Raw genomic sequence first — 18,753 nt, 5'->3', positions numbered from 1 at the left:
TTACTGACTGAGCCATTGCTGGCCCTCCATTTTTGGTTTGTTTTCTTAGTGTGATTCTGGGATTGAATCCAGAACTTCAAGAATGCTAGACAGTTTAGATTTAAGAAAAAACAAATAAACAACAAGCCAAACAGTCTTGAGATATAGCTCAGTACGTACCTAGTATGCAGAAGACTCTGGGTTTAAGTCTCAATATCACACAGACCTCTTGTAATTCTGTTGCACTTGTGAACTGGAGGCAAGAGATCAGGAGTTCATTGCCAGTCTCAACTACATAACAAGTTTGAAGTTAATGTTAATCCCAAGACCACCAACCAAAATCATCATGGTCAAATTAATTATAACAAGCAATTAATTAAAGCAAGCTTTTTTGTGTACATGAGCTGCCTCCCCTTAAGATGGGGTTCCAGAGGTCAGCATTGAATGTGAGGAAGACAAGGTTTTATAGCTCAGGGGTAGGGGGTTTCCAAATGGGAGATTTGGCTGGCAAAATAGGAGTAGAACTTAAGTTAGTCATAATGATCTCCTGAAACAAAGGTATGGTCGTAGCAACAAGTTAGGCTTAACAGCCTTTTGAAACAATGGTAGTGTTGCAAGATGGTTATTATTATTATTATTATTATTATTATTATTATTATTATTTTATGGTTTTTCAAGACAGGGTTTCTCTATAGCTTTGGGGCCTCTCCTGGAACTCGGCTTTTGTAAGCCAGGCTGGCCTTGAACTCACAGAGATCTGCCTGCCTCTGCCTCCCATGTGCTGGGATTAAAGGCATGTTCCACCATTGTCTGTCTATAATAATTTTTTTTATATTTATTTATTTATTATGTATACAATATTCTGTCTGTGTGTATGTCTGCAGGCCAGAAGAGGGCACCAGACATCTTTATAGATGGTTGTGAGCCACCATGTGGTTGCCGGGAATTGAACTCAGGACCTTTGGAAGAGCAGGCAATGCTCTTAACCACTGAGCCATCTCTCCAGCCCTATAATAATTTTTTAAACAAAGGCATGGTTGCCATTTTCTGGTCCAAGCAGTGCAGAACTATTTGTAGTTAAGGTTACAGGTGGGACATAGTCCAATCCTTGAGAAATAGGTTTAATTATAAACAGGAGTGAGCCTAATTTGTCTTTACTATAAAAAATGGCTTAGCTGGGCAGTCCCAGCATTCAGGAAGTAGAGGCAGGCAGATCTCTTGAGTTTGAGGCCAGCCTGATCTACAAAGGGAGTTCCAGGACAACCAGGCTACATGGGAAAACCCTGTCTTGAAAAACAACAACAACAAACAAAACAAAACAAAACAAAAAACCAACCAAGCAAGCAAACAAAAAAGATGGTTTTAACCCTAAGATAGAGGCAGGCTGGTTCATCACTAACCTGAACTATAGGAGAATCCATCTCAAAACAACAAACAGGACAAAATCCACTCCATGCTAGGAGCAAAACAGTAAAGCAGGATGCTGGTGGCATTAAAATAAAAATACAGTAGAAGACCAGATTCATCTGTATGTGATAAGAAAGAGGAGAAGGTGTAATTTGCCAAAAACATTCCATTGATAAAGGAGAGTAAAAGCAGAGCTTGCTCTATCCAACTTTATCTGAGTGTGTGTAAGTATCATTTAATCCTGAATGTCTCAGTAAGAGGAAAATGCTTAGTAAGCATATTGATGGCTTTCATTGTAGTAAGCCAAAAATACACTTTGTACTTGTATCTGATGCTCTGATAGGAAAGACTAAATAAATTACCCTGGATATAAAAGCTGACACAGGTGTGCTACCTTGGGCTCTTCTGCCTGTTGTGGCCAGATGCTCTGAATTGGTCACCAGCTTGAAACCATGCTCTGAAATAACCAGAATTTGGGGCTGGGAATATAGCTGAGTGGTAGAGTGCCTGGCAAGTATGAGGCCCTAAGTTCAATTTCCAGCACTGAAAAGAAATGAGTATGTAAAACCATTCAAGGTAGATTTGTTTTTTTTTTTACATAAGAGATTCAGATCAAACAGCTCTGTTTTATTTTTTCATCTGCATGAATAACTGGCAAGTCACTTGAGTTTTAGAGAGCATATGGAATAGTGCTTATGCAGGACCATCCTGTACCTTGTAAGATGACTTTGGTCAAGAATCTCTAGCCAGCAGCACTCCTCAGCCCTAGTCATTCTTATAACCAGAACACTCTCCTGAAAACCTTGAGCACACCTCCTAAATGAGTTCTTATCATCTCTGGAAAATGACTGCTTTGAATTATATTTTGTTTGATATTAATGTTTCTATACCAGCTTTCTGTATATTTACTGTACACTCATTGTGACTTCTTCTTCTTCTTCTTCTTCTTCTTCTTCTTCTTCTTCTTCTTCTTCTTTTTTTTTTGGTTTTTTTTTTGGTTTTTTTCGAGACAGGGTTTCTCTGTAGCTTTGGAGCCTGTCCTGGAACTAGCTCTTGTAGACCAGGCTGGTCTCGAACTCACAGAGATCCGCCTGACTCTGCTTCCCGAGTGCTGGGATTAAAGGCGTGCGCCACCGCCGCCTGGCTCATTGTGACTACTTGACCAGAAGTACAAGCAGCCTATATATTTATTTTGATTTTCTGAGACAGAGTCTCCATATGTAGCCCTTGCTGTCCTGGAACTTGTTCCGTAGACCAATATGCCCTTGAACTCACAGAGATCATCCTGCCTCTGCCTCCCAAATGCTGGGATTAAAGGTGTGAACAACTATGCCTGGCTTCAAATTAATCATTTCCAGCAAATACCGTTTGTGTGTGTAATCAGCCACTAATAAATGCTAATTTAAATTTAAGATAATTTTTCATATGTTGTTCACTGTTGAATATTGCCCACCCCGCTTTGTTGTCTCTTATGCCCATGAACTGGGGATCAAACTCAAGGCCCGAGCTTGCTTAGTGTGCAGTTCTACCACTGAGTGGTACTCCTAGCTCCAAACTTGAATGGTTTTCTTTGTGCTTTGTTTTTAAATATGGTTAAAATGTCAATATATGTGAATAATATTCATGAATATTGTAGTTGAACTAAAGTTTCGCCTCTATTAACTATCCCTGCTTTTTACAATTATTTATTTGTTTGTGTGTAGGTATGCACTCTGTCTGTACATGGTGCACATATGGAAGTGAGAGGACAATTCAAGAAAGTCATTTCTCTCCTTCCACCATGAGAGTCTGAAGGAACAACCTGCTGAGTCATCTCAGCAGCAGTTAACTGTCACTTTATTTGCTTGTCAGTGAGTTCGAGGCCAACCTAGTCTACAAAGTGAGTTCCTGGACAGCCAGAACTGTTATACAGAAAAATGCTGCTGAGAGAGAGAGAGAGAGAGAGAGAGAGATTTTGACAATATTCAGTTGGTTATGTAGTCATCACCAGTATTTAGATTGTTTCATTTTTATTTTTTAATTTAATTTTTTTTTTAAATTTTACATCCTGGCCAGTTTCCCCTTCCTCTTCTCCTCCTAGCCTTACCCCCTAATTGGATTAATTTAAATAGTCTCCATGCCTTGTGCTTCCTCTTTCCCCACAGATCCAAGCAATCACTACCTTCTTGCTGCTGAAGTCAATGAGAATATATATAATGAGAATATATATAATGAGAATATATATAATGAGAATATATATAATGAGAATATATATAACGAGAATATATATAATGAGAATATATATAATGAGAATATATGAATATATATATATATATATATATATATATATATAGAGAGAGAGAGAGAGAGAGAGAGAGAGAGAGAATAGAAAGAACACAAAATCCTTGGTGGCCTTTGCCTATAATCCCAGCACTTGGGAAACAGAGGCAGGAGAATCTCTGTGAGTCTGAGGCCTGACTAGTCTTCATTGGGTGTTTCAGACCAACGAGGGCTAAGTAGACCATGTCTAAAAGAAATCAGCCAATCATATGGATTGGTATTTGACCGGTATCACTTGTTGCCATTGAGGCTGCAAGTATAGTTCAATAGTAGAACACTTGCCTAACATGTGAAAAGCCCTAGTTTTGCTCCCTGACACTGTAAGAAAATGAATAAATAAAAAGGTAAATAGGCCTGAGGAGATGGCTCATCAGATACAGGCACTTGCTGCCAAGCCTGAGGACCCACATGGTGAAAGGAAGGAACCGGCTTCTGAAAGCCTTCTTCTGACTTCCACATGTGCGCGATTGTTGTCCCCCCACATGCATACACTAAATAAAGAAATTTAAAATCATTGAAAGCCAGGCATGATAACATATTGAGTTTGAGGATAGCCAGAGCTACATAGTAAAACTGTCTTTAAAAAGTGGGGGTTGGGCTGGTGAGATGGCATAAGCGGTTAAGAGTGCTCATTGTTTTTGTAGAGACTGGGGTCAATTTCTGGGACTCAAAATGATTCCTAACTCCAGTTTCAGGAAATCTGAGACCTCTTCTGAACTCTTCAAATACCAGCTATACACATGATATATTCATGCAAGTAAAACACTCATACGAGAAAATAAATATACCTTTAAAATGTTTTTTTGAGAGAAACTCTATTGTGTAACCCTGGCTGTCCTGGATATGTAGACCAGGCTGGCCACAGAGATCCACCTGCCTCTGCTTTTTGAGCACTGGGATTAAAGGTATATACTACCTAACCAAAATAAATCTTAAAGAAAGAGCAAACAAGCAAGAAAGCAAGTGGCAGTTCATCTTTAACTCCAGCAGTTGGGAAGCAGGGGCTGGCTTATCTATAAATTCAAGGTTATGTTGGTCTAGAGCTGTGTAGTGAAACCCTGTCTTTAAAACAAAAGCAAATGGGGGGGGGGGGAGACAAATTGCTTATCCCTGAATGTTACTTGTTTTATTATCCAATATTCTTTTTTTTTTTTTGTTTTCCGAGACAGGTTTTCTCTGTGTAGCCCTGACTGTCCTGGAACTTACTCTGTAGACCGGGCTGGGCTCAGACTTAGAGATCCACTTGCTTTTGTCTCCCAAGTACTGTGGTTAAGTAAATATTCTTAGATCAGAGTATGCTGGGCAGTGGTGGTGCAGGCCTTAAATCCCAGAGAGGTGGAGGCCAGCCTGGAAACTACGAAAAGAAAATTCAGAGTGAACCAAGATATGGTGGCACCTGCTTGTAGCCCAGTACTCCCTGCAAGTCGGAGACCATCCTGTGTTCTGTGATGAGTCCCAGTCCACTCAAGACTCTACTTCAAAAATGCTAGCAAGAATCTCAAGAGTAGCAGTCTTCAGATGATGGGAGGGGGAAAGTGACAGTAGATGGAGAACCCCACTAAAACATGGGTGTTTTCTGTGAAGAGGGCTGGAAAAATACTGCCATTGAGATCTCTGTATACAAAGATCTCCTTTAACTTATCCATGCAGAATCTAGAAAGGAAAGCCACTTCTCTTTCACCAATCACGGGACACACGACAACAGTATCAGTGATGCACTGAGAAGGGAGTTGGCTTCCAAATCTCTAGGAGGATCTAGATGAGGGGAAAGCCTGCCAGCCTTTGCCTCTGTCCTTCTATGGCTTCTGTAGCTTTCCAGCTCTTCTCTTCTGCTGTGGCCACCGCAAACCATTGGCGCTTTAAGCACAAGATAAGCTGTGCCGTGTCCTGTGTTAGCAGATACACGAAACTGTTGGTGTTATTGTTATGCCACGGCGCCTGTCGAGGGTGAAGACTGAGTGGATGTAAAGTAATACTCCTGAAGTTCACAGAATGGCAGTAGCTTTGTTTGCAAGCCCCTGCTGTATCAGTTCTGAAATTAGATTTAAAAACTTAGATTTATTGATATGTGTGTGTGTGTCTGTGTGTGTGTGTGTGTGTGTACAACTTGTGGGAACGTGTGCTTTCCTCCTCTGTGTGGGTCCTTGACATTGAATTCAGATCACCAAGTTTGGCATTAAGCATCTTTACCCACTGAGTCACCACACTGACCCAGAATTTATTCCTTTTTAAAATATTTTGTTTTCAATTATGTGCATCTATGTCTGTGTATGGGTATGCACATGTGCGTGCAGGTGCTCATGGAGGCCAGAGGCATCAGATCCTCCTGTTGGTTGTGAGCCACCCAACCCAAAGCCTGGGGACTGAACTCTGCCTCTGCCTTCCTAGTGCTGGTAATAAAGGCGTGCACTACCACTCCTGGCCTAATATGACAGTTTTTTAAATAAAACCTATGAAGTGTATGAGGAATATAATTTCTATCAATAAAATGAAATGACTTCTGTAGTGGGCATCTTCTTCTAGAAATAGACTCTCCATTGTGTGTATGGCTAATACTGGAAGTGGTATGACCCATGTTTATGGTATCCAATTTTATAGTATTTATATTATTATCAAGTGTTCTGGATTGTGCTACTACAGCATATATTCTAAAAGAGTCACTGACCTCCTTCTATGTGTAGCTTCTCTCCCTGACCCCCACCTGTGTGTGCATGCATGCGTGCCTGTGTGTGTGCACATGCATGCGTGCATGCTCATGTGTCTAGCACACTAGGGTTAAACACAGGATTTTGTGCATGATGCATGCAATACTCTACCCTTGAACCATGTCCAGCCCTGTTTTTGTTCTCTTAGAGATACATTTTTATGGCGCCCAGTGTAAACTGAAAGTGTGTCATTCTTGTGCCTTAGAAACTGTCTTATAAAGACAGTTTATAGCTCACTGTTACATAAGGCTTACCCATTTCTTCCCTCCCCCACACATAAAAATTGACAGAAGGGACTGTTTCCTTCTAGTATTCTAAGTCATCAATGTTGGCCTTAAGGAAGTAGCCTTAAAAAGTCCTCATAGGTGTGGTGGTTCCTGCCTATAATTCTAGCACTTGGAGGCTGAGCCAGGAGGTTGCGTGAAGCTACAGTTAGGCAAGCTATAGAGTTGAGTTCCCGGCCATTCAGAGATACATAGCCTAATCACATCCTTACTGCATGTGATGGCAGGCGCTTGTAATCCAACCAGGAGGATAAGATATTCAGTTCATCTTCAGATATATGGGAAGTTTGGGGCCAATCTAGGCCTGTGTCCAAATTCTCCCCTAGCTCTCCCAGAAAAAAAAAAACATTAAAACAAAAACAAACAAGATATGATTAATATTACATTTCTGGCCAGCTAGGTGTAGAACAATTTTGGTTTCGGATGAAATAAATTTATCTTGATTAGTGGAGTGAGACAAATGTAATTTTTTGTTGAGACAATATCTCACTATGTAGCCCAAGCTGGCCATGTGTTCACATTTATTTATTTTACCTAAGCTGACACTAAAACATCCTGGTATGCTCTACATGTAGAGACTCTGATGTCATATATAGCTGCCTCTCTTGACATTCTTACTCTTACTTCCTAGGTGCGACACAGAGCTTCTGGTCAGGTGATGGCTCTCAAGATGAACACGCTGAGCAGTAACCGAGCAAACCTGCTGAAAGAGATGCAGCTCATGAATAGACTCTCCCATCCCAACATCCTCAGGTAATGGATTTTCCAGTCTCCCCAGGACTGGTAAGAGACATTATTGGAGGCTTCTACAGTAGGTACTTTATCTTGCAGTCCATCTTGCTGGGGTTTAGCTAGGCTTTTGGTCTTTTTCTCTCCATTACAACTTAATTTCCTATAATTAACAAGTATTTAATAAAGCAACTTCCCCTCTCAAGTTGCTTCATTCTCACCAGAACATTAGTACTAGCTCATTATAATAATTGTTTCCTGCTGTGATTAGTAATTTGTCAGAGATAAAAGACTGGTCTCTATGTGGTTATTTAACTTAATTGCTTTTTGAAGAATTGTAATTAAGTCAGCAAATAAAAATAACAGCTAAATTATGGCATAAAACTTTCCACCCTAAACCATGAGTACTCATTTAGGAGATATAGTTTGCTGTTGAGAATTGTTTTTACATTTAAAAGGCTTGGGCAGTAAGATGACTCAGAGGGTAAATGTGCCTGACCCAAGCCTGATGACCTAAGTTTGGCCCCTGGGTCCCATATGGCAGAGGAAGAAAATCTAATATTGGCTCTACTTTTAGCTAGACTTTCACTGACCTCTTTTTATGCTTAAGATGCAGTATCTGTCTCTCTCTTTCCTCTCCCTCTCCACACATAAATATATGCATGCGTGAAATAAATTTAATTAAAATTTTTTTAATATATTTTACTGGCTGGAGGTAGCTCAGCAATTAAGAGTACTGGCTGCTCTTGCAGAGGATAGTGGTTCTGTTCCCAGCCACAGCTGTTAGTAAACTCCAGTTCCAGAGGATCTAACACCCTCTTCTGGTTGTCTGTAGGAACCAGGCATATATGTGGTACAAATGCATATACACAGACAAAATACTTACATATCTGAAATAAAAATAGAATCTTTTTTAAAAGGTTGAATATTTTTTTAGTAATCAATATATAAATATTTCTCACTTTAATTAACTTTATATTAGCGAGGTAAGTGTGCTTCCAAATGAAATTGCACAAGGCAATATAAATTAATATGTATTTAAGTAGGATATTTGTATAAGATGTTTGTAATATAGAAGTGCTCAAGCTGGCCTCAAAATCCCATTGACCCTCAAGACCTGGAGTTACAAGTGTGTGTCACCATAAATAGTTTATGTAAGAAATCTCCCCCCATTGGTCTTTGTAGGGTTGGCTGGCCTTGAACTCATTACGTAGCTGAAACTGACCTTGAACTCCTGCTCCTCTTGCTTTACCACCCAAGTGCTAGAATTGCAGGCATGGACTACCACACCTGGATAAGTATGAGTCTTTTGCCTACGGGTATGCCAGTGCCTGTGTAAGCCAGAGTTGTGGGACTGGAGTTACAGCATAAGCTTAGAATTGAACCCAGATTCTCTTCAGGAGTAGCCAGTGCTCTTAGTCACCAAGCCATCTCTTTAGCCCCGAGCTTATAAGGGTTTTAAAGAAAAGTTGTCCTGAGCCGGGCATAGTGGTGCACACCTTTAACCCCAGCAGAGTCAGAGGCAGGTGGTCTACACAGTTCCAGGACAGCCAAGACTGCATAGTGAGACCTTGACTTCAAGAACAAAACAAAATTAAACAAAGAGAAACTTCTTATGAAAGAAGGGAAGGAAGGAAGAAAATGACTGAGTTAGTGATTTTGAAAGTCTGTGTGGGTAAAGAAGGCTGTGGGAGGCCTACTGGAGGGCAGGCATCTGATCCTCTGGCATACCGTGTTCCTCTGCTGCCAGAGCTGCTGCATGCCCAGCAGGAGAGGCCAGCTGAGCTGTTGTAATTTTTTTCCCTCCTTTTCTTGACCCTAACCTCCTTACTACAGTCTTTTCTTTTATCATCTTGACTACAATGATTTTCATTTAGAAGGAAAAGAATAGCAGGATGTGGAGGCACATACTCATAATCCCAGCAATGGGCAGGTAAATAAATGAATGAAAATGAGTGGAACTGGGCAAGGCAATGGTGTTGTGGGTATATAGCTCTTGTTTGTATGTATATTTTCATACATAGGTATAGTTAAGTTTGGTGGGTTTTAATATCAGTTCTAAGTCATTCATTAAAGAAACAATGAAGTACTTTGTTGAGCTTGGAGGAATTGATAGTTTGGACTTCTTGTGAATAGAGTTGTTTATGCCAGGAAGTCTTGTACTCAGGATCTGTAACCCAATTCCACATCCTGCTAATTTCCATTCCCCAATGGCCTTCATAAGGACCTGGCCAGGATTTGTTCTCATGTCTCTTTGTTATTCTTCATACTATGAGGAATTTAATATTTCTTTTAGAATCCTCATACACATTCTACCACTTAATTTTTTTATTTTTATTTCTTGGAGACAGAGTTTCTCTGTGTAAGCCTGGTAGTCTTGGAACTCACTCTGTAGACCAGCCTCAAACTCAGGAATCCACCTGCTTCTGCCTCCCGAAGGCTGGGATCAAAAGCATGTGCCACCACTGCCGGCTATACCACTCACCTTTTCCTTTTTATTAAATTTTGATTCTAGTGTGTCTTTATATGATATATGTATGTGGTGGGGGCATGTTGGGGATCAGAAGACAATTTTGTAGAAACCGTTTTCTTCTTCGATGTTTACATGGGTTCCAGAGATTGAACTCAGGTCATCAGGATTTTGCAGTGAGTCCCTTTACTCATTGGGCCATCTCGCTTGCCTGCGTAATTTTTTTAAAGATAGGTCTTATGTAGCCTAGTGTGGGAACTAACTATGTAGTAGAAGGTATCCTTGCACATCTGATCCTTCTGCCTCTACCTCCCAAGTGCTGAGATTATGGGCATGTACCATCATTCCCAGTTTTATGCAGTCCTGAGCATAGAATCCTGGGTTTTATGCATGCTGTGTGCTCTGTCAAGTAATCTATATTCCATCCCTCTTCCTTTTAAAAAAATTGCATATATTAATTTTATGTATGGATGTATATGTGTGTGAGTGCCCATGTTACATGCACATGTGGAGATCACAGGACAACTTGCAGGAGTTGGCTCTCCCCTTTCACTGTGAAGGCTGCAGTGATTGATCTCATATTATCAGTTTTTGTTGCAAGCACCCTTACCTGCTCAACTATCTTGTTTTACCCCATCTCTGTTTTTGAGACAGGATCTTGATATGAAGCTAGGCTAGCCTCAAATTTGCATCCTCCTGCTTCCACCGAGTTCTTCAATTACAGATGTGATTTCACCATCCTCAGACTGGCCTACTACTAGCTTTTTGGTACTGTTTGTTTTTGGTACTGTTAATTGAAAGTAGGGCCTTACTGAAATATTATGTCCCCAGTCCTTAACTACTTGTGTTTGTTCAAAGTTTCTTCAGCTCAAGCTAGGCATGGTGGTATATGCCTGTGTTCAGTATAGAGGCAGAATGATCAAGAGTACAAGTTCAGCTTTGCAGCAAAATAAAATTGCATTTGTTATCATGGAGAATGTTATTTCTACTTACCAAGTATTTACTACCTAGGTGAGCTGTGGGACAGATTATCTAGCGTTGAGTACAAAGGAAACAGGACCCATTTTCTTCCGGTCCCTTTAGGTAGCAAACTATGCATGTAAGAAATGAATGGGAGCAGCGGTGGTGGTGTACACATGTAACCCCAGCACTGGGCAGAGGCAGGAGAATCAGACTTCAAGGCCAGCCTGGTCTACTGGGCGAGTTCCAGGATGGCTAGGTCTACACAGAGAAACCTGTCTCAAAAAAAGAACAGCAGCAGCAGCAACAAAAAACAAAAGAACAAAAACAACAAAAAGAAAAGAAATAGATGTGGCTGGAGTGTGGCTTGAAGACCAAATGCTCCTCACATGATGTGAAGAGGCTTGTGGGTTGAATCACTAGCACAGAGTAGAAGGAAGAGGAAAGGGTAGGAGAAAGACCAGGAAAAATTAGTATCAGCTAGTGCCCTGAGAGTCGTTGTGAAAACAGCCATCATTCCAGTTAGCCGGCCTGAAAAATGCTAGTCATCTTCAGTATTCCTTTGTTCCTGGGCTTGATCCTGAATCTTGAAGACCTGTGAATCTGTTCCTTTTGTTGTACTTCAGCCTTCTTCACTCTTATCTGGAGAAAACATTAGGAGAAAACATTATTTCTCTCTTTGTCTTCTTGTTTTCATTCCTCCTGATATGTAGCTCCTAACTGAATAGTCTTCCCCAAGCTTTCTGTGCTGGGTATGGAATGTAGAGCCTCTTGTTTTATTCCCAGCTACTGTAGTTTGTTCCTTCAAAAGTTTTCAATGGCTCAATATTGATTTTTAGACATGACCGGCAATCTTGTCTACTTCCATTATAGACATGAATCAGAAATCCCTTAGACAAATCTGCTGTTTTTCCTGATTATCTTCCGTTATTTATTCTTTCTCTCTGATATATTTAACACAGCTCAAATATCCAAAATGTTATCTAGGGCATATTATCCGATCTCTGGGCTTTGGTTTCATTCTCAAAGGAAGGATTGGGAACACATCAGTAGTATTAAGTCATACTAAATTAAATACTGACTCTTAAATGATGAGGTCTTCAAATGTATTATATTAGAGTGTGTATGTGTGTGTGCATAGATGCACATGTCTGTGCATGTGTTCCAGGGTAGGTTAAAGGAGAGCTCTCAGATTTAATCATTGTAATCCTAGTATCTAGGTGAAAGAGACTTCAGAGATGAGAGCTCTTAAAGCATCATCTGCAACTGGGCCTGGTGGCTCAGGCTGACCTGGAACTCATAGCAGTCCTCCTGCCTCACCCCTCCAAGTGTTGGGATTTCAGGTATGCACTGCTATGTCTGACTTAAAAATTATTATATTTTTTTGTTTTTCGTTATTTGTTATTTGTATGTATGTGTGTTAGAGTTTCTATTGCTGTACTAAAACACCATAACCAAAAGCAACATGGAAAGAAAAAAGGTTTATTTTATTTTACAATTTTCATATCATAATACATCATTGAGGGAATTCAGGACAGAAACCTGGAAGCAGGAACTGAAGCAGTGGCCATGGCAATTGCTGCTTACTGTCTTGTTCTCATGGTTTGCTCAGCCTGCTTTCTTACAACACCCAGGACCATCTGCCCAGGGTGGCACCATCCTCAATGGACTGAGTCCTCCCTCATCAACCATTAATCAGGAAAATATCTTACAGGCCAATGTTAAGGAGGTATTTTCTCAATTAAAATTTCCTCTTTCCAGATAAGTCAAGGTTTATGTCAAGTTTACCAAAACCAGCTAGTCCAGTGTGTGCGCGCATGCATGCACGCATGTGTGTGGTCATGAGAGACAGAGACAAACAACAGAACTTTTTTTGTTTTGTTTGTTGAGACAGGGTTTCTCTGTGTATCTCTTACTGTCCTGGAACTCACTCTGTAGATCATGCTGGCATCGAACTCATAGAGATTCACCTGCCTCTGCCTCCCAGAAAACTTTTGGGAATGGGTTCTCTCCCACCCTCAGCCTCTTGAATGTGTTATGAAAAGAGACTGGGCATGGTCAGGAACACCTGTAATCACAGCACTTGGGAGATCGGGAAGGAGGCTCACTGCAAGTTGAAGACCAGAATGGACCACGTAATAGGACCCTGTCTCAGAGAACAAGCCAGACATCATGGTACAGTCCTGTAAAAACTGCATTTGGGAAACAGAGGTGGGGAGATTAGGAATTCAAAGCCATCCTCAACTACATAATGAGTTCCATTACAGCCTGGACTACAGAGTGAGATGCTGTCACAAATCAGCCAACCAAAGAACAAAATGAGGAGGGTTAGGGTAGCTAGAAGTCCCAAGATGACTTCTGTACAACAGAGACCAAGTTGTCTAATGAATACAAGGGTTATGAGTTTCAGAAGAGGTACTGAACTTCAGAATGTGAGGAATATAATATACGTTTCTTGATGTTTTTGGCAAGGTTCGAGAAACCATATTCAAAAAGTTCATGATTCTTTTGGTGACTTTGAGAAAAACCGGTGGTGGACATAAAATAAGTAGAAATTTTGAAAGGCAAAAAATTATAGAAGAAATAAAATGTAATCACACTTCAGTGGCTGGTCTAATAATGACTATAATCAATTGTATAAATGCTGAGTTTCATATTTCCCCCTCTCAATAAGGGAAGTAGTTTGAGTGCCATAGCTTCAGCTTTTCCCTTTGAAGAGCAGTTGCTGTTCTTACAGAGGACTCTGTTTCGGTCCCCAGCACCTACATAGCAGCTCACAGATATTCACAACTCTGGTTTCAGGGGACCTGATGCCTTCTTCTGACCTCTGCAGACACCATACACACATGAGGCACATGCATAAGTGCAGGCAAAATGTCATACACATAAAATAAAATGAGTAGATCTAAAATATTAAAAAATAAAGATTAGCAGTAGCAGTATATGTGAGGTTCATAAAAGTAAATAAGAGATGAGTAAAGGAGCCGGGTGACGGTGGTGCATGCCTTTACTCCCAGCACCCGGGAGGCAGAGGCAGGCAGATCTCTTTGAGTTCGAGGCCAGCCTGGTCTACAAGAGCTAGTTCCAGGACAGGCTCCAAAGCTACAGAGAAACCCTGTCTCGAAAAATGAAACAAAACAGAGATGGGTAAAGGCCAGCTGTCTTTGCTCATGCTTGTAATCTGTATACTCAGGAGGCTGAGACAGTTGGATCTCCAGTTTGAGACCAGCTCAGGTACTAGTAAGATACCCTTACCCTCCCCACACCCAAAAATGAGTAAAAGAAGAAATAGCTGAAAAACCAAGTTGTAATTCCATCTGTGGAATAATATTCAATGTAGGTGGGCAAGATAGATGTCTTATTTTCATTATATGCTATTTGATTGTCTGTAAGTATGTATATTATGGACAATGTTGGCTTGCTAACAATCCAGACAGAGCTGAGACGGTGTGATAGCAGCGGGGATAGTAGTAGCTGGATTATCTCGGTACTTTGAAATAAGGACTAAGATTTCCCATCAAATTTGGGTGTGGTATATTAATGCATGGGATGGAGATGTCAGGGTTGACTCTTAGAGTTTTACTTGAATAACTGGAAAAATTGCATCACATTACCAGTAGCAGGGAACAGGTTTTGGTAATGGGAGATCAGTAGATACAAAATTGCAATTGGATAAACAGATCTGGAATTCAAAAGAGAGGTTCAGGACCTCTACAAATAATATAGCATCTTTAATCTCCATTTTCTGATCTCTGAAGTAGGGAGCAATAATAGTACTGCCTGTTTCAGTAGGTCGATGGTAGGATTAAGTGAAAAAATATACATCAGCCATTTGAGAGGGGCACTGAAGGATCACTTGTCGGTCACCACTGGTTATTCCTGAGGAACTAGGTTTGGTTTTCAGCCCCCACATGAATGTCACACAACTGTCTCTAACTTCAGTTCTAGAGAATCCGACTCTCTTTTTTGGCTTTCTCAGGCACCGTATGCATATGATACATAGACATACATACAGATTAAACAAACACCATATACATAAAATAAAAAAATAAATTTATGGGCTGGAGAGATGGCACAGTGGTTAGGAGCACTGACTGCTCTTCCTAAAGGACCCAGGTTCAATTCCCAGCACCCACATGGCAACTAACAACTGTCTCTAACTCCAGGATCTGACACCCTCACACAGACATACATGCAGGCAAAATGCAAATGAAATAAAAGTAAATAGTTAATAAATAAATAAATAAAATAAATAAATTTAGAACAGGAATGGTAGTGCATGCCTTTAATCTTAGCTTTGGGGAGGTAGATACAGGGGGATCCTTGAGTTCAAGGCCAGCCTGGTCTATATAGTGAATTCCAAGAAAACAGCAAACAAACAAACAAACAAACAAAAAACCTCCCAACTTTACAAAAGAAAATAATTTGAGGAAGAAGGCTGACAAGATGTCACAGTGGATAAAAGTGCTTGCTGCCAAGCCTACTGACCTGAGTTCTATCCCTGGAACACACATGCATTGCAGAAGCAGAGAACAGACTCCCAATAATTATCCTCTGACTTCCACGTGTCCCCTCCCATCATTATACAAATGTAAGTTAGCAGCAAAAAAGAATTAGAGGTAGGCTGTGGTTATAGCTCAGTTGGTACTACACTTGTCTAGTGTGTAGGATGGCTGTGGGTATGGGTTTGATACCCAGATCAGCATAAACCAGACCTGGTAGAATGGCTCAGCCAGCAGGCAGTGGATGGGATTAGGGGTCCAGGATCCCTCTCAGCTATGTAGTGTTTCAAGGCCAGCCTAGGTTAGTCTCCTAAACTGGTCAGAAATCTTGATCATCATTCTTGCCTGTGAATTACTTGAAGAAGTGACTATGTTTGTTTCTATAATTTAGTTTTTTATCCCCCTGAATTGTGCCTAATCAATATGTATAAGCAGTAAAACAAGAACAATTCCTAACAAACAAACAAACAACTCTGCCATTTGCTAGTTGTGTGCCTTTGTGCAAGCCACCTATTCTGTTTTCAGTCTCCTTGCCTGTAAAATGGAAATAATAACATTTAGTGCCTACTACCAATGCTTCTATAAGGGTTATATGAAGTAATCTATATGAAGTTTGCATATGACTCATCTTTTATTTTGAGTCAGGGTCTTGTTATGTAGCCTATGCTAGGCTTCAGGTTTGTCTGAGTGTTCCTATTGCTGTGAAGAGACACCAGGACCATGATAAACTCTTACAAAGAAAACATTTAATTGGGGTAGCTTACAGTTCAGAGGTTCAGTCCATTATCATCATGATGGCACATAGCAGTGTGCAGGCAGACATAGTGCTGGAGAGGTAGCTGCTACATTTCGATATACAGGCAACCAGAAGTAGACTGTCTAAATGGGTGTAGCTTGAGCATAGGAGACCTCAAAGTCCACCTCCACAGTAACACACTTCCTCCAACAAAACCACACTTATTCCAACAAGGCCACACCCCCTAATAGGGCCACTCCCTTTGAGGTTCCCATTTTCTTTCAAACCATCACATTCCACTCCTTGGCCCCCAAAGACTTGTAGCTATATCATAATGGAAAATTACATTTGTTCCAACTTTAAAAGTTCCCATAGTCTATAACAGTCTCAAACTCAAAAAAGTCTAAAGTTCAAAGTCTCTTTTGAGATTCATGCAATCTTTTAACTGTAATTCCCTGTAAAATCCAAAATCAAAAAGTAGATCACATAATACTTCCAACATATAATAGCACAGAATATACATTACCATTCCAAATGTAGTGAAAGGAGCATAGTGAGGAAACGCTGAATCAAAGCCAGACCCCAAACCAGCTGGCTCTGGCATCTTCGACATCTTGGGATCTCCAACTTTACAGCTTCACAAAATGGCCTCTGTAGGCCTCCATGCAGGGACCCTGACACATATCTGGCCTCAGTGACGTCCCTTAGTCGTGAGGGCAAATTCTTATAGCCCCTCTCCTGTCCATAACTCTAAAACCACGTGGCCAAAGCTGCCAAGTTCTGCTGATTGCTGAGACTGGAACATGGCCCCTCTCCTTCAATTATATCTTCACCAACTTTTTTGTTTTGTATTCAGAAAAGGGCACCAGACCTCATTACAGATGATTGTGAGCCACCATGTGGTTGCTAGGAATTGAACTCAGGACCTCTGGAAGAGCAGTCAGTGCTCTTAACCTCTGAGCCATCTCTCCAGCCTAACTTTCTTGTTCTTGATGGTTAGATTAGGCTGACCTCAAACTCAGAGATCTGCCAGCCTCTGCCTTCCGATTGCTGGAATTAAAGATGTGCACCCAGCTCTAAACTTTTCCTTAATCCCTTTTCACAAGTTGGAAATTTAGCTGGGTGGGATCTTGCCATTAGATCACCACTCCCTTTATTCCATTTCTTAATCTGTTATCCATTTATGTCCCTGAACTCAGGATTTAGCTCTATTCCACTTCCTGGTGTCTCTTTTCTCAATCTGTCCTTTTTTTTTTTTTTTTTCTGAGACAGGGTTTCTCTGTGTAAGAGCTCTGGCTGGCTGTCCTAGAACTCAATTTGTAGACTAGGCTGGCCTTGAACTCACAGAGATCCACCTGTCTCTGCCTCCTGAGTACTGGGATTAAAGGCAGCGACACCTCCACCCACTAAATTTTGTATCTTTATTTGCTCAGCTTGCTCCTTTTCATTATAAATCTTCATCAGCGTTACCACTAATAACCACATGGCAGTGGCTAAACAAGGCTGTTTTATTTCCTCTGCCAACAAAATTAATCCAAAACTCTAGCTTCAGATAGACTTTTCAGACAAGGGCAAAAAACAGTCACATTCTTAAGCAAAATATCACAAGAATGCTCTCTAGGTCACATATTAATTTCTTCTTTTCTGAGCTTTCTTGAGCCAGCGCCCCACAGTTCAAATCACTCTTTACACCACTGACTTCCATGTTCCTACTAGTATGACTAATTAGGCAGTGCTTAAAGCATTCCCCTGCTTTCCTAACCTGAACTTCCAAAGTTCATATTTCTCCAATTAAAAATGTGGCATGGCCTATCACAGTAATACCCTAGTCTCTGGTTGCAACTTCTTTCTTAGTTAGGATTTCTATTGCTATGAAGGAGACACCATGACCACAGCAACTATTATAAAAGAGAACATTTAATTGAGGTGACTCACTTACAGTTCAGAGGTTCAGTACATTATCATCATGGAAGGACATGGCAAGTGTACAGGCAGACATGGTGCTGGAGAAGGAGCTGAAAGTCCTACATCTTTGTAGGCAACAGGAAGTGGTCTGAGACACTGGACTTTGAGCACATATGAGACCTCAAAGCCCACCTCCATAGTGACACACTTCCTCCAACAAGACCACACCTACTCTACAAGGTCACACCTCCTAATAGTGTCACTCCTTTTTGGGCCATTTTCTTTCAAACCATCACAAAGTTGAAACCCTTCCTTCCTCCACCTCCTGATTACTAGGGTAACAGGCACGGACCCCTATGCTTTGTTTGTGTTTAACATATCCTTGTATTCAGCAAATGTTCTGTGTAACATTGTCCTTGTCTGAATTCCTTGAAGGAAGGGTCCTCAAGTCTATTTCTGTAGCTCTTTTGTTCCCTTTGTCTGGCTCTGTCAGTTAAAAAGAATAGTTCTGGGGGCACTACTCAATAGCTTAGTGGTTTGATCCCCAGTACCACAGAAAAGTTACATGATACAAGCAGGCAAGATTGAAGGGTTTTTTTTGTTTTGTTTTGTTTTGTTTTAGTATAATTTCCTATTTTGGCATCTGTGTTTTTGTGGTATTTTATTTATTTGTTTATTTTTTTGAGGCATTGTCTTCTAATGAGCGACTCTGTCTCAAAGGAATGGATAGCATTTCTGTGGCTGACTTCTAAGGTTA

The 18,753-nt window shown here is 40.7% G+C and overlaps 1 protein-coding gene across 1 annotated transcript in view; it reads left to right on the top strand.

Moving 5' to 3' along the window:
• Window positions 1-18,753, top strand: part of Tesk2 (testis associated actin remodelling kinase 2) — a 105,539-nt gene that overhangs the window by 42,377 nt on the left and 44,409 nt on the right. The window contains exon 3 of the mRNA XM_038332836.1: window positions 7,326-7,447. Within this exon, the coding sequence (XP_038188764.1) occupies window positions 7,326-7,447 (122 nt within the window). The remainder of the gene's footprint in view (window positions 1-7,325; window positions 7,448-18,753) is intronic.

The sequence above is a fragment of the Arvicola amphibius genome, chromosome 6 (genome assembly GCF_903992535.2).
Source record: "Arvicola amphibius chromosome 6, mArvAmp1.2, whole genome shotgun sequence".
Classification (NCBI taxonomy): Eukaryota; Metazoa; Chordata; class Mammalia; order Rodentia; family Cricetidae; genus Arvicola; species Arvicola amphibius.
The sequence above is the reverse complement of the archived record's forward strand: the minus strand, read 5'-3'. Positions and strand labels throughout refer to the sequence as shown.